This window comes from Equus caballus, chromosome 16 (genome assembly GCF_041296265.1).
Source record: "Equus caballus isolate H_3958 breed thoroughbred chromosome 16, TB-T2T, whole genome shotgun sequence".
NCBI classification, from domain to species: domain Eukaryota; kingdom Metazoa; phylum Chordata; class Mammalia; order Perissodactyla; family Equidae; genus Equus; species Equus caballus.
In genome coordinates this window covers 58,803,722-58,830,683 of record NC_091699.1, presented here as the reverse complement: position 1 = coordinate 58,830,683, position 26,962 = coordinate 58,803,722, and the positions used below count along the sequence as shown (strand labels likewise).

General features: G+C 44.9%; 1 protein-coding gene across 2 annotated transcripts in view; it reads left to right on the top strand.

Annotated features, from left to right (window-relative positions):
• The window catches only part of ITGA9 (integrin subunit alpha 9), a 331,203-nt gene that overhangs the window by 290,263 nt on the left and 13,978 nt on the right, over window positions 1-26,962 (top strand). For both annotated transcript variants that reach the window (XM_001489074.5, XM_070237987.1), the window contains exons 24-27: window positions 4,570-4,695; window positions 6,482-6,601; window positions 10,654-10,755; window positions 25,396-25,515. In XM_001489074.5, coding sequence (XP_001489124.4) covers window positions 4,570-4,695; window positions 6,482-6,601; window positions 10,654-10,755; window positions 25,396-25,515 — 468 coding nt within the window. The remainder of the gene's footprint in view (window positions 1-4,569; window positions 4,696-6,481; window positions 6,602-10,653; window positions 10,756-25,395; window positions 25,516-26,962) is intronic.

Here is a 26,962-nt window from a genome sequence, read left to right as displayed (position 1 = left end):
GACCGAGGCTGACCCGGACTCTGCTACCACATGATATCCACATTCTCCTTGGGCTCCTGACAGTTTCCCAAGTCACCACCTTCTCTTGGTTTCAACTTGCACAATGTTTTCTTTGGGGTTGAGGCATGGGGAGGAGGAGAGGCCAAATACCAACAAAAAACCCTCAATAGCTTGGCATAAATAAGCCTTGACACTGAGGCCCGCATCCTCTTGTCCTCTTTTGTGTGTTTGGTAAAGTTCTTTCATTCACATTCCAATAGACATGGGCCTCATCCAGCTCCCAGAGGTCCAAGAAGATAAGCAGCCATGTTATGGGAAGCATTTGGACTCAGATAGTTTGGAAAATAGATGGGAAGTGAGTGGGTAGAGATGAGCAGGGGGCAATGGCCACAGAGTCCTTGGCCAGCCAAGAAACAAAGCTGTTGGACATTAGCACTGTGGTGCTTAGATTATCTACAATGCAAGGAGAAAACATTACTTCCCTTGATTTTGAGCAAAGAGCGTGGTTAAAACCAAGTTGTGGGGGGGGTGGATGGTCAGCAATTGCTTATCTACGTAATGGGAGATTAGGTGTTCCCACGCTCTAATTAAAATGCACAGATAGTCCTCAAAGAGTGGAATTAGCAACTGAAGACAACCTTAGTGACCACATTGGCCACCATCCTAATTTTACACATGAGGAAACTGAGGCCCTAGAGACCTGAATTGGCACAGCTGTTAGGAGGCAGAGCTAGGGCTGAAGCCCAGGTCCATCGAGTTCATCAAGGCCATCTGTGCCACAGGATTCCTGCACTGGGTTCTACTTGCTGCCAACAACCAGTCACATGACTGTGGACAAATCATGGAACTCGGAGTCTCTGGTTCCTTATCTGTCAACTGAGGCCACAGGACCGCATGGGCTTGGAGCTGCCTTCCAGAAACAACATTCCAGGATGCTCTGTTCCCCTTCCAGCCTGAGACAGCACAGAGTGGCCTGGCCTCCCAGCCAGCAGGCACTTTTATCTCTCATGGTCTGAGGAGGAGTTGTTTTATTGCTCAGTGGCAGAAATGGGTCAGGATGGAGGACTCTGGGATTCCTAGGCTTCTAGGCTCACGGTCCCTTCCCTTTGACTGGGATAAGAACAGGAAGGAATGGTTTCCCTCCGCCTCCACCCCTCGATGATTCCCCCACCCTATCCCCATCCTCAGCCTCCATGCCTGAGAGGCAGGGAAATGGTTACAAACATCTCTGGAGCTGGATGGCCTGCACTCCAGCCCACTCTGCCACCTGCCAGCTGGAGGACCTGGCCTCCCCTGGCCTCTCAGTTTCTCCATCTGTAAAATGGGCATAGTAATGGCACTCCTCTCAGTAGACTGAGGACTGAATGAGCTAAAATATTTAAAACACTCAGAGCCTGGCACACAGTGAGGGCTGAACAAGTGTTGGATATTATTGTGGTTATCGCATACATGTCTGTCCGATGCACACAAAAATCCCTCCCCTTGATGACCCTGGCCAGGGACTGAGCTGCTCAGCTTTGGCTGAGAGAGCGTCTACAATGAGATTAGCTGGTCCCAATCAGACCCGTGCAACACTAAGCAACCTTCAATCTCCTTTTGAAAGAGGACCACCCTGAACCTTCCAGAAAAACGTCCTTTTCGCCGATTGAAGTGATTCCCATGTAACCACAGTCAGGAGCACAACTGGCTGAGATTTTCATTCACCACAGACTCAGTCTCAGCTTCCCTTCTCCAGATTCCACTGGGGCAGATCAGATTTCACATCGGATCACATCACATCATCATCATCACCATGTTCACAGGCTGCCCGAGCCTCCCAAAGGCAAAGAGGAAAATGAAGCTCTGAGCCATGTCTCTGCCCCACAGGGTTGGCACTGAGGCTTCAGTTGCTTCTCACCCCCTTGGCCGGCCATCCCAGCTCCCTGCCCTTCTGTGCTGGCGTCGTGTGAGGTTGACAGCGCCAGGCTCCTCACACCCTAGGCATGATGGTGAAACTGGCTGAGGTGGGGCTCTGCTCCCACACTTCTCCCTGCCTGGAAACTCAAAGCACCAGTTTGCAGAGCCAGGAGGAACTCTGTGCCATCCTTGATTTTAATTAGGGATGGATGCATCCTGCAAGGCCCAGAGGTTCTGTTTCTCTAAACCCAGACCAAATGTGTTTGCGTGGCCAGGCCTGGTCATCTTAACATAGGAATGTGAATGCCACAGGGCTGGAGAAGGACCATCTTTCCAGTGGCCTTTCAGCAAATGTCCATTCCAGAAGACAAACGGGGAAAATGGAGACCCACATGCTTCAGAGTGAAAAATGGTTGGAATTAAGAACATGAGCACGCACAATTTCTCAAATGCTGGAAGACTGTAAATGTTTTCCATCCACGATGTGTTGTATAGGCCTGAATAGAGGGCAGCCCCAAATAATCCAATCCCCCATTTCCCTAAGGAGGTAAATTTAACAGACTTTTTCCCAGCTTAGTAAGAATCAGAACTGTGGTTACCTTTTGGGTGGGGGATGGCAGTTGACTGAAAAGGGACAAGAAGGACATGTTCTGTAACTTCACTGAGGTGGTAGTTATGTGGGTGATTTCTGTCAAAATTCATCAAATTATTCCATTAAGATCTGTACATTTTAGTGAATGTAAACTTTACCTCAATAAAAAAAAGTTAGAAAAATAAGTAGTCATCTACTTATATTTAACCTAATCATGTAGTTGCTTACTTAAAATTATGTAAAAATTTATTACTTTCCATTCACACATTTCATAAAATGATTTTATGCAAATATGCATCTTTTGAAATCCATGTATCTCATTACTAAGCCGTTTTTTCAGTCAACAGTTTTCCAAAATGTATCATCTTCAGTTCATCTAATTTATTTGAAATGCGGAGCATTTTAAGTCTTTGTTTGATGCTGAAATTTTATTGCAAGACACAAATACCTATTTGTATAATATTTCAGTGGTTGTTTTTCTCAATTGTCTTGCGAGTGATTATTCGTGATCCTCACTGTATAAGCAATTTATGTTTTGCTTTCTAACATGAACTTTAAAATATTACTCACAATTTACAACAAGTGCACCCCAGGAATAATCACCAAATCTCTGTTAAATTTCATTGCCTCCTTTCCATTAATCCCCTCTAGTGACCTCTCAAAGCTTCAAAAGTCAACATTGACTGAGACCAGTTCTGGCTAATGTGTCTTCCCAGATTTTGTGGTTCAGATAAACCAATTGAGAGTACCAAATTATGAGATGCTTTTAAGAATAGTAAGTCCCAAACTGTGAGAGATTTGTAAAGGCGACACTCTCTTTTCTAAAACTTAATTTGAGGAAATAAACTTTCATCTTATTTATTTTCAGGCATATATAGCAAATCCTGGCATGTATTCAGACCAAAGATAAAAAAGAGATTAATTTAGCAAATTTGAGGGTCTTGTTTTATAGTTCATTAAAAGATTAGCATTGTTAGCTTAAGTTGGAAGTTTCTTTATGTAAAAATTTTAAAATAAATCTTAATGAGAAGTTGAAACATTCTTGAACAAACTCAAACACACTATATTTTACTCAAGGGCATTAAAGATAGGAGGGTTTAGTTTAAACAGATGATTCTGGTTAGAAATGGGATTATAAACACAGTCCTAAATTATGAATTACTAATTATTAATTTTGCAACTTGACCTTGAGTCATGTCCAGTCTTCAGCTATAACCAATGTGATATGATGATATATAAAGAAGACTTCGTTTTTTCAACAGTTTCTCAATTTAGGCATCAGAAATAGTATTGTTCTTGAAGAAATCCATTTGGAAGACTGTAGGCTATTGTTTTGTTTTTAATGTTGCTGTTGCTTAGCCGATTTGGTGCCAGAAGCAAAATCAGATAACTCACCAAGAGCTCACTGGGCATATAAGCTCCATATATGGCTCAGTGTGGTGGTGGCTGACCGACTGTTTTTTTTGGTACCAGAACCCTGTTTTAAATGACACTATATGTGATTGATGCTCTAGTTTGGAGCAGAGATGGGCAGTCATGCTGGATGCCCCTTCTCCTTTCTAGGGAGACTAATATGGGGCTTCACAGCACTCTAGGGGAACACAGTTTGAGACCCTCTGGCAGTGGACCATGCATAAAGGCTTGATCTCAGGAGACCTGGGTTCTGGACTCTGTGATTGTTGGCAAGTGATTCAGCCTGAGTCTCATTTTCCTCATCTGGACAAAGAACATGAATGCTCCTCTCAGACAGTTGCTGTAAGGATCTTTGTAAATGTGCTTTGGAAACCATGAAGTGTAAGGTTTATTTCGTTCCTCAGGTCTTACTGTTTCCCAGTCCCATCTCATTTCCTAGTCTCATCTGAATTATTTAAGAACTTAGGATCCACATTTTCTATTATTTGGCCTTGTTAATGCTACTGCTTCTGCCTTTCAGCTTTTCAGCCCTTATTGTCCACCGGAGAATGGGCAAGGGGGAAAAGTTGACTTTGGGCTCTACTGGCATCACCTCTCCAATCAGGGATTCCAGGCTCATCAGCCATTCTTGGGACGGACCACTCTGATAGATTTCTTTTCATTTTCAGGTGGGCCAAGAGAAAGGAAACTGTTCTTTCCAGAAAAACCCAACCCCCTGCATCATCCCTCAAGAACAAGAAAATATCTTCCATACGATATTTGCTTTTTTCACAAAATCTGGAAGAAAAGTCTTGGTGAGAATTTGCTTACTGCTTGGGTTAAAATGGGTGGTCCTCACTAGGAAGTCTGAGATGAGAGGCCAGTTTTCTATTTGGCATTTGTGATTTCCCAAATCTGGTTTTAATCAATCGGCTTATGAAGTCACAAGGACTGTAGTAAACTCCTATTTTTCAGCCTGAGATTTCTATCAAAGTGTTAAATTTACATTCCAAATTCCGTTGCCTGGCAAAGAGGAATGGTGGCTTGGCAACCCACAAAGCACAAAGTAAAACACGTCTCCAACTAGCCTGAATCTAATCAAGAGTGATGGTTCTTGTACAACCACTTTGGAAAACTGTTGGGCAATATTTACTAAATCTAAACGTGTCTATACTGTCTGACCCAGCAGTTCCACTTATGACACAGCAATACCACTTGAGGTATATCCCCAAGAGAAATCAGTACTTGTGTCCCCCAAAAGACGTGGACAAGAATGTTCACAGCAATCTTTCTATAGCCAAAAGCTGGAAATGATCCAAATATCCATCAACAGAAGACTGAGTAAACAATTGTGGTGTATCCATACACTGAAATATTACGGAGAAATAAAAAATCACTACACACAGCAACATGAATGAACCTCACAGACGTAATATTTCATGAAAGACGCTAGAGACAAAAGGATACATATTGTAATGTTTCACTCATATGGAGTCTAGAAATAGCAAAGCTATCAGTGGCAGTGGAGGTCAGGAGCGTGGTTACTTTTAGAGGAAGATCAGCAGGAGGGGGCATGAGGGAACCTGCTTAGGTCCTGGAAATGTTCTACGTCTTGATCTAGGTATAAACATGTAAAAACATATCAAGATGGACACTTCAAGATTTATTGTTTACTACACAAGTTATTCCTCAATTTTTTTAAGAAGTGAAGGTATTAAAGATGGAATCGTACTGCTTTTCCACAGCCTCCTTTCCCCCATATCTGTGATTATATCTCTTCAGCTCCTTATTTTGGCCTATACACATCTCATTCAAATGTCCTTCCTCACTCTTTTTCCTGTAGAACAAGTGGGACTGTTTGCCACTCGGAAGATTGGGATTTTTTTACTTAGATAGTACTGATGATACAACTATTTTTAAGAGTCCTTAGAACTGTTAGATATAGTGATAACTAGTTGTTTGACAGATGCAACTCTGTGTCTGGTTGAAAATTTTACCCTTCGGGTGAAACATCATGAAGATATGTATATACGTTTCGGATCCTATGATACAAAATAGAAGAATTCCTCTTTTGTAACTTAAATTTGGAATTTAGGTTTCTATTGCTAATTAATGTGTTCTCTTGGTGAAGCATATATTTTTGTTTACTCCTGTGACTTCTTAGCCCTCTAATTGGCCCTACCTAAAAAAAATGGGCATAAAAGTGTATTTGCCCCTGCACAGGAAGAAGTTACATAATGTAGGAAATACATCCTGTGTTCAAAACTCATAAGATGAATGTGTTCGGAATGAGTAAATGTGTTTCTTTTTAAAAACAATTATTTCTCTGTGAGAAATCCAATTTTTTGGTCGGATAAACCAGTAAGGTCCCTTCTCCCAGTTGCTCCACTTGCAGACATCTTCTGGTGCGCACCCGGTGGGCAAGCCCTTGATTGCCCTCTGGTGGTAAGAAGGAATGATTGCATCTTCTGTGGATTTCATCTGCCTGGAATTGCCTTAGTCACCAGAATAGAAGCTCATGGAGCCCTCTGTTTTATAAATTGCCATGGATTTATCTTTGTTCTTAATATCGTTTGCTGATTTTCTGATTTTTCTTCTCAGGACTGCGAAAAACCAGGAATTTCTTGCCTAACAATGCACTGTAACCTTAGTGCACTTGCTAAAGAAGAAAGTCGTACTATAGATATTTACATGCTGCTGAACACAGAAATATTGAAGAAGGTAAGTCCCATGGAACTGCACTCCTGGGGTCCATTTAAAAGGATTTGAATTGGTTTCCTCATGAAACTCTGCCTGCCCCTTTTAAAACTTTCCTGGCAAGTACCATTGGTAATTCTGATGCTGGAGGATGGCAGGGAAAAATACTAGACCCTTGCCATTCGAAGTGTAGTCTGAGGACCAGCATCACCTGGGAGTTGTTAGAAATGCAGAATCTTAGACTCCACCCCAGACTTACTGAATCAGCATCTTCATTTTAACAAGCTCCCTAGGTGTTGTGTTTGCACGTTTAAGTTTCTCAGACTTTAGCTTGCATTGGAATCACCTGGAGACGTTATTAAAACACAGATTCCTGCAGGCGGAGTCTGAGATTCTGTAGTTCTGACAAGCTCCCAGGTGATGCCAATACTGCTGGTCTGAGGACTGCATTTTAGATCTGTTTGGCAAACCTTTTCTATAAAGGGCCAGTAGTAAATATTTTAGGCTTTATGGGCCATGAGTCTCTTGCTCAGCTCTGCCATTATATTGTGAAAGCAACCATAGATAATACTCACACAAATGGGCATGGCTGTGTTCCAATAAAACTTTATTTACCAAAACAGGCAAAGGGCCAGATTTGACCCATGGGTCATAGTTTGCTAACCCCTTGCTTCAGAGAAGTCCAACTTTTGAACCTCAGGTCACTTTGCTAGTTATCAAAATGACTTTATCAAAGTTTATCAAAAATGATTTATAAAAAAATACCTCAGTTATTGAATTGGTGGCCCTTAAATCATACAGGATCTGGCCCTGTGGCCAAGTGGTTAAGTTCGTGCTCTCTGCTTCGGCAGCCCAGGGTTTCGCCAGTTTGGATCCTGGGCGCAGACATGGCACCGCTCGTCAGGCCATGCTGAGGCGGCGTCCTGCACAGCACAGCCAGGAGGACCTTCAACTAGAATATACAACTACGTACTGGGGGGCTTTGAGGAGAAGAAGAGCCACACACACACAAAAATTATACAAATCCACTAAGATTTATTTTAACATAAGAACTGCTAAGTATGAAAGGCCACATCCAACGAGATGCTTTAAAAATAATCACAGGTGAAGACAAAACAAAATATGCATGTTAGCCACAGAGATTCTATTTATTTTCCTTGGGAAAAACCAAATGTGTTAGTCCATATAAACGTGTCAGTATATGAATGAATATCCTTAGAAAAGTCATTCCAATGTTATTTTTCAGTTAGGCATGGCAGTAACACGCTGATCTGAGAAGTCACAGGCACTGGAAGGTATGGGATGTTTTACCCACTTTCCATCTGTAGCTGGTGCAGCCCCCACACACCCGTGGAGAGAGGTGCACAATTCTGCTTTCCCCGATTGCCTTTGGTGGGAAACTGGTTTGGGGCAAGTTGGGCTCACGCAGCAGTGATTCCCCGTCATACCTCTCCCTTACAAAAGGACAGTGTTGGGAGAGGACCAGGCATGAATTAGAGCACCACTGGCATCCTGCGATCCCAGAAGGGAGTCTAGAAGGCCTGCATCACAGGAAGGGCCTTCCTGGCATGGGTCCCCAGGTCAGACTGAGGGACTGTGAGTCTTATGCCCACCCATCCTGTTCACCTTCTTGACAAATGGCTCTGATGACAGTTTTATTCCCCATGCCACACTTTCCACTGTCGACAGAGCCCTGATTATGGCACTGATGGTGGAAAGCCACTCTGACTTCTCCTTCACCCTCAACCCAGATGGCTGCTGCTTGCACTTCAATCATTTGTGCTTCATTTAACTGCAAGGCCTCAAGCCTTCCTTGTACACAGCTCTGTGGCCTGGTCTTCTGCATCTCTCTCTCTCAGTGATCAATGGTGACCCTTTGCCAAGGAACATGTCCCACCTATGCTGTCCCCATGGGCCATCCAGCCCAGTCTGCACCCCAAGAGAGGAGAAAGCCGTGGGAGTGTCATATGTGGGTGTTGAAGGATCATTCTCCCTGAAAGGACCCTTTCAGCAGAAACCAGAAGTTCCAGGTACAGAGGCAAGCCTAGAATAAGGCTGACCTGGAAGCCAGTTGGGGCCCCAGCTGCTCCTGGAGCTTGAAATGCTGGTTGGTCCCCTGAAGTCAGCCACGACCTCCCTTGGGGAGTGGAGCACGAGATGGCTCCAGGAATCCTCCCAGCCTCCCTAAGGATGTGGAGCAGCGCCAGCCTTGTGGTTTGCCTGGGCCTACAGTTGTGTTTGTTTTCCTTAGACCTCAAAATCCAGTCCCAGATGAGGGAATTTGAGGTTCTATTGTTTTGACCTTAACAAATTTTCATTTGAAATGTAGGATCTGATTTTTTAGATTATCAGAGGATTCAGATTTCTTTGAAAGTGTTCTTCTTCTACAAGCACTGGGGCCTGTCCTGTGGCAGACTCCTCATCTGCTCAGCCTTTAACTTTGACAATTATCATAATCATCTCATCATTGTTGTTATTATTGTCAATATTAATATTCCAAGATGAAGATGATGATGATGATTATCCAAGATTGGAAATACAGTATATCCTGACACACAAAACCACAAATTTGCAAAACCATTAAATTCGTAAAAGATTGTTTGCATACAAAATTATTTACTGCTTAATGTGAGCTAACTGGAGCAGTTCCTTTGAGTGACAAGCTTCCCAGAAGCACTTAAAATGTGTTTTATTGCTGTCTTAAAAAAGAACAATAATTAGTGCCTACTTCCCAGGTAAATATACAAAGTGGCCTCCCTGTGCATCCTCCCGGGAAGGTCTTTGTGGTTTTTTTGGCAGAAATGAGCAGAGGGCCCCCTCAGAACTGTTTTCTATAGAAAAAGTCCTCCACTTTCATTGTTTTGAGTAGATTTAGCGAGAAGTGGGTCAAAGCTGGCATCTGGTATATACAGTCACATGCTGCATAACAACATTTCAGTCAACAACGGACCTCATAAGATTAGTATCATATAGCCTAGGTGTGTAACAGGCTATACCATCTAGGTTTGTGTAAGTACCCACTGTAATGCTCACGCGATAATGAAATCGCCTAACGATGCATTTCTCAGAACGCATCCCCATCATTGAGAGAGAAGTGACTGTACTTCCTTGCGTGGCAGGCAGGCTGAGTAAATGTGGGTGGACACACTACAGGATACCCTGCTGGCAGAGTCCCAGCCACACCCACAGGTGGGAGGCCAAATGCTCCAGTTGTCTGTCCTGCGTTTCCACGACAGAAGCCGGGCTGCCTCTCCATTCGGCAGTCAGTGCAGCACCACTGATTCCACTGGCTTGAGCTTCTGACCCTTCCCTAAGCCATAGTTTTGCCAACCCCTGTCTTTTTCCAAATTTCTTCTCCATCCCTGCCTTGGAGCTGTTTTCTCATTATCTAGATTAGTGGCTTTGAATGTGAGCCCACGCTAAGGCTTCTGACTGCATCTGGCCGATGGCGTCTCCCTGAGTGTTGGATGTGCCCACTCCCACCCCAGTCCTCTTTCTCCTCAGGTCATCACCTAATTTATAAGCCAGATGCTGCACCCATTCTCATCTTTCCACTAGGTGCCCTCTTTCCATGTTAGATGGTTTTGACCCCAAAACAGTTTCATTTAAGAACAGAGTTAAAAGTAACTCATGTGAAGGGTTTGAGGGTTGTGGGCAGGGCAGGAAGATGCTTGAGAAATACACATCGGATGCCTGCTGTGGAATACCAGGTCTGGATTTGTTGGATACAATTGAATGGTTTTATTCTCTACTTTTTGTGAATATGTCAATATCAATATCCAAATATCTGGCTCTTACCACTTGGAAACCACAGCACACGAGCTTGCATGTGTTGAAGGTTGGCAAAACTCCACAGTTTTTCAGCATCTACCATGATATGAAAGAATTCTCAAGAGAGAGACTAGAAATCTGTGTATGTGGGTGCCTGGGATGAGGAGGTATCTAGTTCAGTAATAAAATTTTTGTCTGGTCCGCATGGAATCTTGGAATTTCAGTTCTGCCTGGTACCTCAAGGTCCAGCCATTGTCATTGAAAAATCTTACCACTGTAAGATTGTTGTGTTGTTTCCTCCACAGGACAGTTCATCTGTCATTCAGTTCATGACCCGTGCCAAGGTGAAGGTGGATCCAGCCCTAAGGGTGGTGGAGATAGCCAATGGCAACCCAGAAGAGATAGCGGTGAGTCAGCCACCCCTGGGACAGCCCTCTCAGAGGGTGAGGGAATCTGGGTGACTTGGTGCTGGAATTTGAGGGTAAAGACATTCTCTGAGCCAAGATATTGGCTTTGTGGTAGACCGAAGATCGTGCCTGCCTTGGCTTCCAGGCCGCCGTGGAGAACTTCTGTGGTCTGCTCTTGTTGTGATAGCATTGTTCTTAAGGATGCGACTATTATGTGAAAGCTCCCTACTGTGATTGACCAAAGGAAAAACAGTCTAGAAGTACCCTTGAAAGGGGTTGGATTTCCACTCTGAAGCCAAGACTATTTTTATCTTTTTGAGACCTTTCCCTGAAACCTCATCTGCTTTCCCAATCACATTGCTCCATTGATAAACACTGGGTATTTTAAAAACAAGTTGTTTGAATAACTTAAAGAGGTCACATCCAAATTGCCAAGTCCTAAAACCTTCTCTTTCATTCTTTATCTACCCCCCTGTCCTCCATAAAGTGCAGTTGGCATGCAGGCCTCAGAGACATGGGAGGGTGCCACAACCAGAGGCTTGGATGTGGGGGTGTGGGCAAGCCTGGAGGGAAAGTGGAATTGTACTGCCTTTTATTGTTTTTCAGGGGTAGGGAGGCTCATCGTTTGACCCCCACATTCAGATCCTAGGCAGACAGAAAGAGGAGACAGCAGTCCGTGAACTGGTTTGGCCAATGAGCTGTGTAATGATGCTCCCTTTTTGCATCTCCTCCCTTGGAATTTATCTTTTCTCAAAGGAGACTTTACTCTCTCTTGAAAGAGTCAGTGTTGCAGTGGAAAATTTAGACAAGTGATAAATTCACAAAGATTATTTACTTATAAAGAAAAGATTAACTTATTTTCTGATAACAGTGGGGACACCACATGTCTAAATGTTAGGGTGGAGATTCACCCAAAGCCCACTGTTGTAAGACCCTGGTTGGGGAGGGTTCCTATAGAAAATAAATCTCTGGGGACCTCAATGAAATGTCAATCCTGTTCCTATTTATGGTGAGCAAGAGACAAGAACATCAGCTAGCACAGAATGAATATGAATCCGTGAATGGTGAGGGATGTTAAAGCTGCACCAGGGCTTGGGCATTTCATACTCAGTGCAGGTAAGAACTGTCAGATGTAGACCTTTCCTCCTCTGTTCACATTGAGAAATGGTCCAAGCAGTGATTTTAATTATTGAAACTGAATGGGATGAAATAGAATGATGCTGGAGTCATTCACTATGTAGGGTCCGTTCTTCTGGCAAGCCAAATATTTGGAGTTGGCTTTTGCCTTTTCCTCCCTACTTGTCCATTTCACTGCTAATTCAGGCCTTCACCTGAGAAGTGAGGGAGAATGGTGATTCACTCCTCCTTGTCATAACTCCGGTTAAAAAGTTGAATGAAATACATGCCCAACATGAGAGGTTTAGAATGTTCTGGTAGACCACCGTCTCCCCACTTAAGAGCTAATGGAAATAATTAACAGGTTTCCTACAGGTGGAATGCCTTGTGTAGATGAAAAAAAAATGTATCACTGGGCACATTGCCTTCAATTGGAACACTGAGCTGTGGGATCCAGGAAGACATTGCTTAACATCCCATTGTTGGATTCTGAGTCATCTGTACACCCCCAAAATACCATTTCCGTTAATTACTGTTCCATTTTGAGCACGATGGCCATATTTTCATTATCAAGAGTTCTTTGGAGGAAGCCCTCATTTCAACTGATTTTTTCCAGTACTCCCAAGAAAAAAGTAACACCCATCAGAATTCCACAACTCCCCCTTCTCCCTCCTACCATGACTTTGCCTTTTCAGTCGATGAGCTAAGATGAAGTTCTGCAATCTGTTCTCAACTTTCCTGGCAAAAAAACTCTTTTCTGAGTAGGAAGATTTGCCTTTTTAGAGCAAACGTGTTCTTCCCTGCGTGATTCCTCTGAATGCCTGGCTCTCTGTCAACCGTCCATCTGAGGGGAAATTTCCATAGAGGCTAGCCACCAAATTTAAATCAGGCAAAATTTCACAAGATTTTAGATTAGGTACCAAATTTTTATGGCCTTGGAAGGAATAGGAAATGTTCTTGCAGCTGGTATCGAGCAGGGTGTGGGTGTGAACAGGAGAACAGTCAGATTTTTAACCACCTAAAGTGTACCTGGTGGTAAATTTAACTGATAGGGAAATTAAATAATTTTCCTGTGACTCTTTGTATTTTTTATTTTTATGCCATGGTATGAAGTGCTTTACAGAGCATTTGGGTGAATACCTATAAATATGTAATAGATTCTTGAGACATTTGCCCTGTTTATTAATCAATAGATCCGGGGGTACTTCCGGGTGAGTGTGAGCATTTGTCCAAGACCAAGCACACCAAGTTTCCCTGGCTTTGTGTAGATCCAAACCTGAGAATTCCAGGCGAGACCTGTGGGACTGCATTTGGTGCTGGTTGCCAGGTGCCAATAATATGTTGGATTTCTATTCAACCCAACCCTTCTTACTTTTCAGGGAGAGTTACCAACAACTGAGGCTTGAAACTCCCCCAAAGCAAACCAATAATCTACGGAATCAGCTCTGTTACTGCGAGCCACGGCCCCAGACTCCCTTCTCAGGCTGGTTGGGAAACTTGTATGAATTACGTAGCAAACCTATTTTCTTGATATTTGAGAATCTCAGAATATATGATAAACACATAAATCCACAGATGAATAAGTCAGTCATTGCCTTGTGGAGCACGCAGCAGGCAGGAGGGACTGGCTCTCATTTCGACAGAATCAGAATGGATTAGAAGGATGTCTGGTTGCTCTCAGAATTGCCGGGAAGGCTGGAGAACCAGACTGTGGATATGAGAGGAATCAAGAAACCTGGGGCCAGGACGACAGGCTCAGTCAGGCCACAGGAAGAGCCTGGCATGGTGACCTGGACACAATTGTCCCTTGCTTCTCTCAGCCTCTTGTCCTAGGAAGAGCCTCTCACTGGCTGAGATTAGGTACCTGTCACCCGGGGACCAGGCACCCCAGGGAGAGCAGGTCGCTGGCCTTTTCAGCTATTGTAGCATAGCCTCGCCCTCACCCTGAGATTCACACAGAGGAAGATTCCCCAGCACTGGAAGGGGTTCAATACTAGTCTGCTAAAAAGTGACAAATGTCCGCTCCGTGTGCTTCTCTAATTCGGAGGGTCAGTATCGAGCCAGCTAACCCTTGGCTTTTCTTAGGGCTCCCATCTGAGCAGAGTACCTGTTCAATCATTTAGAGGACTTTGTTGCTGGTAACTTCCTGGGCACGCTGCAGCCTTAATGAGAGAGCAGAGAAATCTTTGTCCAAAGATGGTTGAGGAGTGTTTGTGCTTTGTGCTTTGTTTTGTTTTGTTTTGTTTTAAGAAATAATGTGCTTGAATGAGCAATGGTTCCTTGCTGACTTGACACGGCAAATGTTTGGGGCCTTTCCCCTTCTGCCATGGGAACCGAATATCCAGAGATGCCTTCATCTCCCTCATGCAGCCCACTGCCATCGGCATCCCTTACCCTGCAGAAGGGAAGACAGGTCATAATTTTAACAAGTCCCCGGAGATTCCCCTGTGCCCTTCCTGGAGTAGAACCACTAAACCTCTTCCTCTAGTGAGCAAATGGCCTCTGATGCTTGGGGAGAAGAAGGGACTTGCCCAAGATCTCACAGACTGAGCCAAGGACAGTGTCTAGAATTCTTGACTCCCAGCCTGGTGTTCCTTCCCCATCTCCCCTGCAGGCCCTCAGGCTCATGGGAAGCACTGAGCCTTCTTGGATGAAAGGGCCTGGACAAAGGCAGAATATCCAGTTTGGAAAAGAAAGAATTGACTTGTTTTAAAGAATCTCTGTTAAAACTTACCAGGTGTCCTTGGAGTCCAGCCAGCTCCTTCGGGCTGGACCTGGCTCTTCTCACCCCAGTTGGGGCTTTCCCTCCTCAGTCTGAATCAGACACCGGAATGAAGACTATATCCAGGCTCTCACTTCCAAATGAACCTGCCCCGTCAAGCACTAATTGCTCAGGACAGCAAGTTCCAGCTTCAATTTCTCTGAAGCCATTTAGGTTCAATTCCCGGTCTTGGCCCTTTCGGGAAGTCAGTCCTTCCAGTTTGGCCTTCCCTCTGTGAATAGGGAGCACTGCGTCTCCACTTGGGAATCAGAGAAGCCTGGGTTCAAATCCATCGCCATCACATCCTAACTGTGTGACTTTGGGTATCAGGTAGGCTCTAGGAGCCTCAGTTTCCTCTTCTCTAACACGGGAGAACCGCTTTCCACTCCCTGGACATTTGCCCTTTCTTCTGCTCTCTGCAGTTGCCCCCCACCAAAGACACAAGCCAGGGTATCTCAACCAGAGGGATGTCATCTAACATGGTAAACAGATTGACTCCAAGAGATGCTTCTTATAGTTCCTTTGTTGTACTGCTTCTTGATGCAAACTGTACAATTTTTACTGTCATTAAGTGGATTGTGACTTGTGTTTTACTGTTATGTGGCCAATTACAGTTAAAATTATATTCCACATGGCAAGAGAGTTTCTCCCCCTTGAACCTCAAGTTATATTGAGATGTAGGATGAAGAAGAGGGTCATTGGAAGATCACCACCTCCCCCATCCTGTACCATCATCAAAAGTTGGTGGGCGGTCCTCCTCTCCTGACCCACCACCCGACGTGAGAATTAAGTTATAACCATACGGAATTGAGAAAAATCCCAGCATAGTTTGCCAAAACACATGAGCCATATTTCCTAATGGTCACCAATTGCTTGTTCATTTGATCAATATTTATTGAGGGCTTGCTGAGGGCCAGGCCCTGTACCAAGCACTGGGGATGCAACAGGGAACAAAATAGACATGGTCCCTGCCCTCCCAGAGCTGAGTGAGGGGGCGACAGGCAGTACACAAGGAAGCACAAAAGGGTTTGTTTCAAATTGAGGTTAGTTTCATGGGAGCAGCCTGCTTTAGACTGAGGGGATCAAAGAACGTTTCTCCAAGGAAGCTGAGACCTGGAGAGTGACAAGGAATTAGCTTGCCAGACTTGGGGAAGAGTGACCTAGATGGGGCTCGGGGCAAGCTGTAGAAAGACCCAAACCACTTGCTGTGTTCAAAGCTGAGACCAGTGTGGCAGGCACTGGTGAGCAGTGAAGGCATCTGTGAGGGAAGACAGGCCAGGCCATGTAACGCCAGGGGGCAGTTAAAAAGAGAAGCCCTTGAAAGCTTCTGTTTTGAGCAGGGAATGGCATGATCCAATGTATATTCTTTGAAAATCACAGGCTACTGTGTGGACGATGGATTGTAGAGGGGAAGGGTGGAACTAAGGAAGCTAGTTAGAATGTTGTGTCTGTCACTTGGCAAGAAATGATTGTAGCAGAGGGGATAGACATGGACAGATAGGTTTATATCAGCAGAAATGTGGCAATTTGTGCTAGTCACATGTATGGAATGTCTCTCCTAAACGGTTGGGAGGGATCAAATGGCATCTTAATGAAAAGCCCCTTGCCTGGGGCATCCACATGGGCATTCAGTTAACAGTGGCTCTCACCATGTAAAGAGACAGCCATGGACAGGATGAACCAAATGAAGAATAAACCTCTCCCTCCCCCAAATCCTCAAGTCTTCGTCAGTTTACTCTAAACTGATGATTTCCAGTCATCATCATGATTATCATCATCGTTATTTTTTTTTAAACAACAGAACCTATTTCTAAATTGAAATATACTTTGGTTGAATCAGAGGGAGGGTACCTGGAACTCCCCCCGTTTTTATCTCCACCTTCCCTTGGTGGCTTCTGCACCCCTTCAATGAGCCCCTTGGGTCCCAGGGAGCCCAGGGAAACCCTGCCTTGGAAGGCTGCCTTTTAAGACAAGGCTGCTGTCCAGTCCATCAAATTCTCTCCCTAGACCCACATTGTACCCTCAATAAGTGTAAACAAGAAAAATTATTTACCCTCAAGACTTCCATAGCGCAAACAGGTGAACAATGCACACATATCCATGGCCAGACAGACGTACATGTGCACACAGCACAGTATGGTCATGTGTTGAGAGTGCCTGTGCTGAAGAGGTTAGGGCAGGCCGCATGGAAGGAGTGACCCCAGAACAAGTCCTGAAGGAATTTTCTAAGTGGACAGAGGAAGGTCAGGCACTCCAGATGAAGTCAGATGGTGTCTTAGGTTAGATTCTCGAGGAGCAGACCCTGAGATGAGGATGTGTGTGCAAGTAGCTTATTAAGGAAGTGCTCCTGGTGAGACCAGGAAGGCGGTGAGGAGACAGGATAGGGGAAGGGAAGAAGGGTAGTGAGGGTGAGAACCCTGGCCTCAGCCTGATCCCGTGGGGAACACCTCAGAGTTGGTCCACCTTGAAGCAAGGGAGCTGGGTTTTCATACTCCTGTACCTGTCAGTCGTTGACTAGGGGTGGCCCCGGGAGTTAGTAAGTGCCAACCAAGGTACTTCACTCTCTCCTGATGCACGCTGGGGGAAAGTGACTTCCAAAAGCTGCCCTCCACTGGAAGCGAAAGCATGCAGAAGCTGGCGGTTGGGCCTCGAGAACTGATAGAGGAAGCTGAGGGGATCTGGGCAGAGAACCTACAGCATTTGACGCAGATGCAATAGTCTCTGCCCCACGTGTAGCTCCAGGTCTCTCTATACGTAAGGACTTCATTGTTTTAGATTCGTTTGTATATGTTCTGTTCTGTGAGTGCTGGGTGTTTGATGTGGTTATCTCCTGTCACTCTCACAGCACTCCTGTGAACTAGGTATTATTACTCCCATTTTCTGTTGGAGAAACTCGGGCTCCAGAAGGTGAAGAGACCTACTAGCCTGAGGTGCCACAGTTTGTCAGTGGAAGAGCCAAGATTGGCTGCCAGGCCTGCCCATTTGCAAGCCCTGAGTCTACCCTAATCTTTTGCTCCTCTGACCTGTGCTGTCCTGTTGCCCCATGCCCACACACAGTGGGAACCCCATTCTGAGCAGGTGGTAGGAAACACAGTCATGGGTGGTAAACAGCTGGCCCTTTGCCTTAGGAGTGACCCTTGGCTCTGGGGGCCTCAGGAGCACATCATGTTCTGACTTAGAGGTCTGTTGATTCTGGAACTCTTCCTGTTGTGGCCTGATTCCTAATCACATGCACAGCTACTCATCAAGAAGTACTTCTCCAGGGCCCTTGCTAGCTTGAGTTAAATGAGCTGCGTTCTCCTCCTCCCTTTAAAGAGCGGTGGTGAGGATTACCAGGAATAGTAGATATTAAACCTCCCAGCACAGTGTCTGGCACACAGTAAATTCTCAACAAATGTGACCCATTATTAACAACAAAGGAATTAACACCAGCCCAGCCCATTCCTCTGGAAATTCTAACAGAGCAAGGAATTTCTGAAACCCGGCACCTGACAAGTGTGGGCGTGTTTGACATCTCTGTTTATCACAGCACAGACTTACAACCTCGATCTTGCCAAATGCAGTTTATTTTCTCTTTGTTGATGTCGTCCCCTGAAGTCTCCCTGCTCCCTTGAGCTGGGTGCTTTCTGAAGGGTATGTTCTGAGAGCAATTTAAGACATGGTTCCACTGAGAACGTTTGTCCCAGCTCCCACAGCCTTTCTCCCTACTCCCTTCCCTACACCCCCACTGGCTATTAGATGTAATCAGAAGCAGGTGAAAATGTCGTTCCATTGTCCCAGATGTTTTCCCCTTTCTACTTTTAATTTACATAAATTCCTTCCCTCTGTGAGAGCATGTGTGTGTGTGTGTGTGTGTGATGTTGACTGCAGAGAGCATCTTGCTGTTGTAGTTGACCTTCAGCTGACCTGGGTCTGGGGTCGAACCTCCCCTCAGGGGGGTGCTAACTGAACCTGGGCCAGGGGTACCCCCATTGAGGTCATGTTCTCAGGCCTTATGGAGACCTGAGCATTTCCAGCTATGGCATTAGGTATATTTGCAATGGTCGGAATGTAAAAGTTTCCAGAAACACAGAAGTGGATCAAGCACTGTGGTTTAGGTTTGCCAGCTGCCTCAGACTGGAAGTTGGCTCCTGGTTGTTCCTTGATGCCAGCTTGCAAACCTCAGGTACATTAAGCTTTACAGCAGCAGGCAGGATGCCCAGTGCTGGGCTTACCATCAGCCTAGCCTGTTGTCTGTCCTCCTCAAAGGCTCTGTTGAGGCAAATCCTCATGCTCCTCATTTCCTTACGCTTTATTAGTTAACGTCCACCACATAAGCCCTCCATCTTCAGTCTGCGGCCGTGCCGTCATCCATCCCTTCACTGGTCAGAGCTTCTGCCTTCTCCATCTCTCAGCCTCCTACCACCCTCTAAAACCAGACTCCCCTTCAACCTCAGCCTTTTCCCCCCTTTCACACCACCTTCTCCCCTGGGAAAACCACTTTCCTTGCAACCCTCTTACTGGGGCTGTTTGTTCCTTAAACCCCCACATGAAGTTCTCCCTTCTAGTCTATATTCATTTCGCAGCTAGAGTGCTCTTTGCAAAATGCAAATCATGTCACTCCCCTGGTTAAAACTCTCCGTTGGCTTCCCATTCCTCTTAAGATAAAGCATGTAATTCTTAACCAGCCTCCAGCCCTTCCCCCTCCAGCCTCATCTCATCCCTGCCAAGCTCACTCCTGCCATAGGGCTTTTGCACGTGCTGCTCCTTCTCCTTGGAATGATGTTCCCTCTCCTCTTGGACTAGTTAACTTCTGCTTATTCTTTAGCTCTCAGCTCAAGCAGTTCCTCAAGGAACTCTTTCGGACTGCCATGTGTCTCACAGTCTTTTATACCCATGAACCTCTCCCTTGGGGCACTTTCCAAAATTGTAATTTTCCATTGATGTGTCTAATTGGCCCATATTTTCTGGAAGTGGAAGCTCCATGAGGGCAAAGACTGCTTCCTTTATTCATCAACGAGCCCCTACAGTGCCTGGCACATAGTAGTTGCTACATTTGTTGAACGGGTAGACAGACAGATGGACAAATGGGGTGGATGCACAGATGGGTGGACAGACAGATGGGGGGTACTGCGCACAGGGATGGATGAATGGCCAGGACTCTCCCAAAAGAAATAACACTTGCAAATATATTTTTTAAAGTAGAGAGAAGAGAAGCACACTCAGAGACTCCAGGTTCAGATCCCATCATCTCTTTTGTTGCAGACTGAATCCTATTGATGCTTCATCTAAGGCTATGGCAGAACGGACATTGCATTTATTAATTTATGTGTTCATGAATCACATAAGGAATCACTACCTTGGTTTAGGTGACAGGGGAACGTGCAATTTGAGTCCTTGTTCTGTGAGAATTCACAGTGTACTGGAGTCCATCAACAGGAAGATACATCACTATCTTACAGAGTGGGAAGGACTTAGAGCTGGGACTATGAAGTGCTCAGCTGCGGTTTTCAAACTAAGCTTTGTGGAGCTGTGGGTTCCCTGAGTTGGTTCAGGGGCTGCTGGGGTACAGAGGGACAGGCTTGGGAAGGGAGACTGAGCAGGCTGGGCTCTGACTGCCAACCTTCTTTACAACCAGAGAATCTCCACTTTTTTCTGTTATATACATCAGGATGCTACCGTAGATTTTCTCTGATAAAAGAGGTTGAAAATTGCTGTTTCCGACAGCTCAGAGAATGATTAATTCTGCTGAAAAGAGAGGAGTAGATCAGGCTTCTTGGGAGAGGAGATAATGGGAGCAGAATCTCCCTTTTTAAGTTTTTCTAAAATCTGGCTTTGAAATGCTCAGTTAAAAAATAATCTTAAGGGGCCAGCCCCGTGGCCGAGTGGTTAAGTTCGCGCGCTCTGCTGCAGGTGGCCCAGGGTTTCACCAGTTTGAATCCTGGGCACAGACATGGCACAGCTCATCAAGCCATGCTAAGGCGGCATCCCACATGCCACAACTAGAAGGACCCACAACTAAAAAAATACACAACTATGTACCGGGGGGCTTTGGGGAGAAAAAGGAAAAATAAAATCTTGGTAATAGATTTGGTAATAGAAAAGAGAAAAAGTACTCATAATCTTAAAAAACGCCTATGTACTTTTAAAATTTCCTACCGTTTTTCTAGACAGTTGAAGTCTTCTAGATATTAAATTGATATGCTGATTTTCTTTTAACTTTATCACTTATCATTTTTATCATGTTATCGTGTTTTCAAAAGTACTTAAAACTTGGAAATCCGTCAAAAAGATGATTGCATGTACTTTCGATGGCTCACTGGAACATTCCCTAGCCCCTTTCTACTCAAAGTGTGGTCCTGGAACAGCAGCCCTGACATCACCAGCAGGCTTATGTGACATGTAGAATCTCGGGCCCCCCTCCCAGACTCATGAATTCAGAATCTGCATTTTAACAAGGTTCTTCATGTGATCCTTGCACACATGAAAATTTGAGACAAGGTTTAACAGGCCTGCCTAGCTCTCTAGGGCCCAGATTCTGTGAAGTTATATATTAACTTGTAGGAGACTGATAAGTTATCAATGCCTTTTGCCAGTAAAGATGAAAATGATTTCTGTCTGGCAGGAAATATAATCCTAAAGGTTATAGTTTATTGCCCTATATAGTATTAACCAATTTTCTATCTGATTTCAGCATTCTTTTTTTTTTTCTGTGACTACACACATTTTCAGATCCTTCTTCGAAGTAGCTTTGCCATCCTGCTTAATAATGAATTAAATAAATCTTTAAAGTATATTCACTATGTATTTGTATGTATATATTTGTATGTTTTTAACTTTTGAAAATTACACTTTGACAGCCAGATATATTATCATTTTTCATAGCTCTGTGGTGTTCTACTTTGTGATTGACCATAATTTACTTAATTATTGCCCTATGGTTAGACATTTAGGATATTTCTGTTCTTTACCAATATAAACAGTTCTGCAGTGAACATATTTGAATATAAAACTTTTTCTGTGTTTTATGTTTCTTTGAGTAAATTTTCAAGTACAGAACTAATGGATCAAAGGGTCTGAACATTTTTAAGATGCGCAGTATTGGAGTCTGTCAAATGGACATGAATGGAAGAGCATTCCAGGTGGAAAGCAGCCTGCAGAGAGGCTGGAGACCGCAGGTCTCACAGGGGAGACGACTCTAACCAGCTAGAATGTGAATGAATGTCCAGCAAGGGGATGGAACGGTAGGAAGGAGGCCACATTGTGAAGAGCCTGGTACCCTGAATTCTGTATTCAGTATAAGGGAAGCCATTGATAGTGTAAGTGGAGAAGCGAGCTGATGAGACCTGGGCTTTAGAAAGACAACTCTTAGCAGCAGGGAGGCCACTCCAAGGCTCCTGAAGTAGTGCTGGTGAGAGAAGACCAGACCTGAACTGGGGCAGTGACTGAGGATGGAAACAAGAGAATGTAGAGGAAAGGTATTTAAAGAGGTACAGGGGCTTAGCCAGGATCACCCGCTTGTCAATGGGAGAGACATGACCTGTCAGTACTTCTTGACTCTCCACGGAGTCCATGCTGCTGTTCCTGCCTTTGGGTTTTTATCTAAAATGTGACTTCTTACAGGATCTGTGCAGGATGCTCAGATCATCACCCACAATGTGTTTATTAGAGTCGTGATGTGCGGGAACCAGCTCTGCCAAAGCATAAAGCACACGTCCAAGAAGATGAATGGCATCACTAAAAATAAGAAAGATTAAACACACATTCCGGGGAAGTGACAGGGCATTCTTTTGGAATTTGCCAGACTAAACTGTAGCGGATACTCTTAACCGGCTTTACAGCTGACCCCACTGAGCTCACAGCCTGTCTCAGCAATTCATTGCCAACAAGGAGGCTGAGCAGACTCTTATTACACGTCCACACACCAGGAGCTTTCACAAACCTACCTTATTTTCCCTTTCAGACCTCCATTTCACAGAGGAGGAAACTGAGAGTGATATCTTGGTTGCCTCAGGTCATGCCGTTTGGCCGTGGTGCCTCCTGAGTAGTCTGTACAAGACACCACGGGAGACTCGGAAGGTGGGAGGTGATTCGATCCGCAGCTTTTTAGGGGAAAGAACTCAAAGGCATGAATCTGACTTTAAACACAAGAATCTCTAATCAGAACCAGGTAGAAAACAGTGGGCTTATGACGACAGACTTTAGAGCCCATTTCTGTCCCACCACCTCCCGCCCCCAAGTATTCCTCCTTCAGGATTGCCTATGGTCTAAAAATCACTCTTTGTAATGGCCCCTAAATGGGTAGGATGGATAGATAAACTGTGGTGTATTCACACAGTGAAATACCGTACAGCAACGAGAATAAACATGCTACGATCTGGATGAATCTCCCAAACTTAATGTGAGGAGAAAGAAGCCAGACGCAGGAGTTCACACTCCAGTTAGCAAGAGGACAAAAGCAGGTGGGGCTAACCCAGGCTCTTAGAAGTCAGCGTGAGAGGTGTGACTGGAAAGGAGTGTGAAGGGGGCTTTGGAGGAGCTAGTCACATTCTGTTTCTTGATCTGGGAGCTGGTTACACAGATGCATTTAGCATTCAGTATATGAAAAGTCACTGAGCTGTACACTTAGGTTACGTACACTTTTCTCTATGTATATGGAGACGTCAAAAAATAGTTTTTAAAAATTAAAAAGTAGCCAATCATGCACAAACTCAAAAAAATCTCCCTGCCAGCAATGATGATGCTAATAGGAGCACCCGCCATTTGTCATGGGTGGGCTCTGTCAGGTGCTGTGCTGGGGGCTCTATGTGCATTATCCTTGAATTCTCTGGGGAGGTGCTGTGCTACCCCTGTTTTGAAGATGAGAAAAATGAGGCTCAGAGAGGTAAAATACCTTGCCTAAGGTCACACAGCTAGTGAGTAGTGCTGCAAAGAGGCCTCATTTCTACTCCCACAGTGACTACTGTGTCCTGTAGGCAGTTTTCTTCCATTTGTCCCCATGTAGGAAGGAATGTTTTCTGCTCTGCCCAATTTCCCTTGAGATAATGTTCTAGGTTCAGGATCTGCAGGTGAGACTGTGGCAGCCCATCTGCCTCTTGAATGACCATCCGCCCCCTCCCCCCAGCACATACACACACCCTCCTACCCCAGCTGTGGGAATGGACACAGTGAAATAGAAGTGGTCACATTTTCGTTCCTTATCACCTGGAAAGAGACAATAAATGATCCATTTAATCAACAGATAGTCTTTAAAGAAAGAGCCGCCATCAGCAAGGCACTCTGTAGTGTGGTGGTGACAAGCTCAGATTTGAGAGTTTGGTGTTGGCTAGACCTGAGTTCAAATTCTGACTCTGCACTTAAGCTACATTGTCCAGAGCAAATTGCTTGTCCTCTCTGGGCCTCCATATCTCCCTCTGTAAAATGGGTGTTGAATACTTCATGGGGTGGTTGTGTGAACTAGACAAGAGATTACAAGAAAAGCGCAGAACCTGACATGGAGGAGCATTTGAGAAATGTTAGAGAGAGATGGGAGCCAGGCCCTAAAAGGGTAACATAACAGTACTGGGCAGTATCCAGTCAGTGCTGTGCCCAGTCACCACTTGAGGGTTGAGCAAGGGGCAGGACCACTGGGCTCTGGTGATCAGTGCAGCTTCCTGGCAGACGCAGAACATCAGCTGGCCCCCAGGGTTGAGCTAGGTTTAGATAGACCCTCCCCAAATGGGGATTCCAAGGACACGGCACAGCTTGGACCAACACCTCTCTGCAGCCAAGGGAGACAATGACTGCCCGGAGCTGGGATTTTTGTCTCTTTAGCAGTGAGGAGGTTGAATGTGACAGCGGGGTGTTAGGAAGGGTTATTGGGCAGCAGAAAACACAATAGATGCTTCTGAATTCTACAAAACTGAACTTTACCATGACCAGTGGAGCTAAAGCAGAGCCAAAGGGTACAGTCAGTGTTGAGCTATACATGTTAAGCCATCAGTCCTCTGGCAGGAGGGTAGTGGAGCCCTGGTTTGTTTCCAGTTTCTGTGGTGTAAATACTCCCACCATGGCCCATTTCAAACTACCATTGCAATGTCACTAGATGTGGAGTTGGGAAGAGATGCACATGGCTGGCTGTCATGAGCCTAAGTGAGCCAGCTCCAGCTCACCACTGAGTTTCCATAAGAATCGGGAAAACTTGCCTCACTGAGATATGGGCTCTGATTGCATATGGCTCCCATTGGAAACTGGAGCACAGCTCCTTGAGTGAGTGCCTTCAGTGTGCTAGGCACTGCTGTGAGACCCAAGACAGACTGTGTTCCAGCCCCTGTGGAGTCCACAATCTGTTGGGGAAACTGGCATTGATCGAATAATCGCACTAAGTTACACACTGAGCTGAACACTTGGAAAGAAGCACTGCTGTCTCATATGGAGGGCACACCCACATCTTTTGTTTCAAAACAATAGTAAAGGGGAGACTTGTTGTCTGCTCTGAATCAAGAATATAGTGCATCCTCTAAGTTTTTCACCACACTTATGTTCCCCTCCTGATATTTAAATCAGGCTTGTCAGCATTACAACCCTTTGAAGAACTGGGGCTTGGATTTCAAGTGCCTTTTTAGATCCTAGTGAAAAATCCATCAGTCTACAACCAGGAAATCACTCAACAGAGTCCATCCTTTAGTAATAACAGTCTGGACACATCTCTCTGGTTCGCTCCAAATGTCAAGCCCAGGCTGGGCTCCATCATGCTATGGGAACTTCCGTTTGGGAAACATTGTCTCTTTCGCTTTGCCTCCTAGGTGGTCTTCGAGGCCTTGCATAACCTGGAGCCCCGAGGCTACGTCGTGGGATGGATCATTGCCATAAGTTTGCTGGTAGGAATCCTCATCTTCCTGCTGCTGGCTGTACTGCTCTGGAAGGTGAGTCTGGCAACCGCAGGTCCCCATGGAGTCCCCTCTGGTGGCTGCCAGCCCTCCTGCCTTGCCAAGGTTAGAGCTCCTTGGAAGAGGTTTTCTGGTGGAGCTTCCTTCATGGTGCAGGTACAGTGGAGGAAGAGCAATGAATGGAATCTTGGCTCCTCTCGAGGCCATTCACTACTGAGTATTGGACTGCTTTAGAGAGAGAACAAAACTCTGACTCTCCTCTTTTCCTGCCTTCCCACCAGTCCTAACATAGGACGGTGAGAGCCTAACTCCAAAACAGAAACTTGGGGAGTAACAGCTGAGACTGGAGTGGTTTGCCATTTACTTTAAGAAAAAACAAGAAAAGAAACTACAGAGCAACTCTTTGTTCTTTTCCCCTGAGGAATATGAAAAAGATTTCTGCCCAGAAGACTCAGGTAACTGAGATGGGTACGAGTCTTGAGCACTGCTTGGGTAGCTGCATCGTAAGTTCTCCCAACCCCATGGTGACCCAGGGTGTAGGTTGCCCTGCCTCCTTCGCCAGGGAACCCCTGCTCATCCTTCATGTCTTGCCTCTTGTTACTGTCTCAAGGAGAAAGGCTTGTCCTCACCCCCAAGTCTAGGATGGGTTCTTTGCCTCACGTTCTCTTCTCAGAGATCTAGAGTCTTTTTACTTCAGATCCTCTATGTTCATCAGTAATGGTTTCAGAGTCATTGCCTGATGGAGGTCTGTCTCTTCCACTGGACAGTGATGTTCCAGGTGAGTGGGGCCCATGTCTGTTCTTGTTTCCACTGTTGCCAGCTCCTAGGACACTCCAGGGACTGTAGATGGGACTTCCCGACACCAAAACCCTGCTTTTCCACTGTTCCAGGTTTCAGGGGCAGGTGGAAACAGCCTCTCACATTATTGTGGATGGATGCTTTAAATTCAAATAATTAGCTTTAGTAATATATCAATAAGGAGAAAAAAGTTATAAAACACTCAGGAGTCCACATCCCAGAAATAACCATGGTGAGCACAGTGTTGTCTTTTCCTGACCTTTTTCTCTGCATAATAGACGTAGACCAGGCATTTGCATAGCATCCACTTATTTTTTAACAGTATGTTAAAATTTCCAGTAATATGTTCAATTTATTTTCAGGCTCAGCACTTCTAAAATTAAAACAGTGGGTTCAATTATTAATCTGAAAAAACTGTAATAAATACACTTCAGAGTATCCAAGAAGTCTAGAAATACAGGAAAAATAGTATTTTTATTGTACATTTTTTAGATTGACAATTTTTGGACTGATTGCTTTAAATTTAAAGATATTTCACCTGAAAAAGTGTTTGTAAGTTGAAGATAAATATATTGAGCATATTACTTGAAAATGAGTTTATCTTATGCCCCCATGCTTTTCAGACATCCCATGTACTATTTTGCAGCCTATTTTTCTCTGAACACAAAATTGTGAACATCTTTCC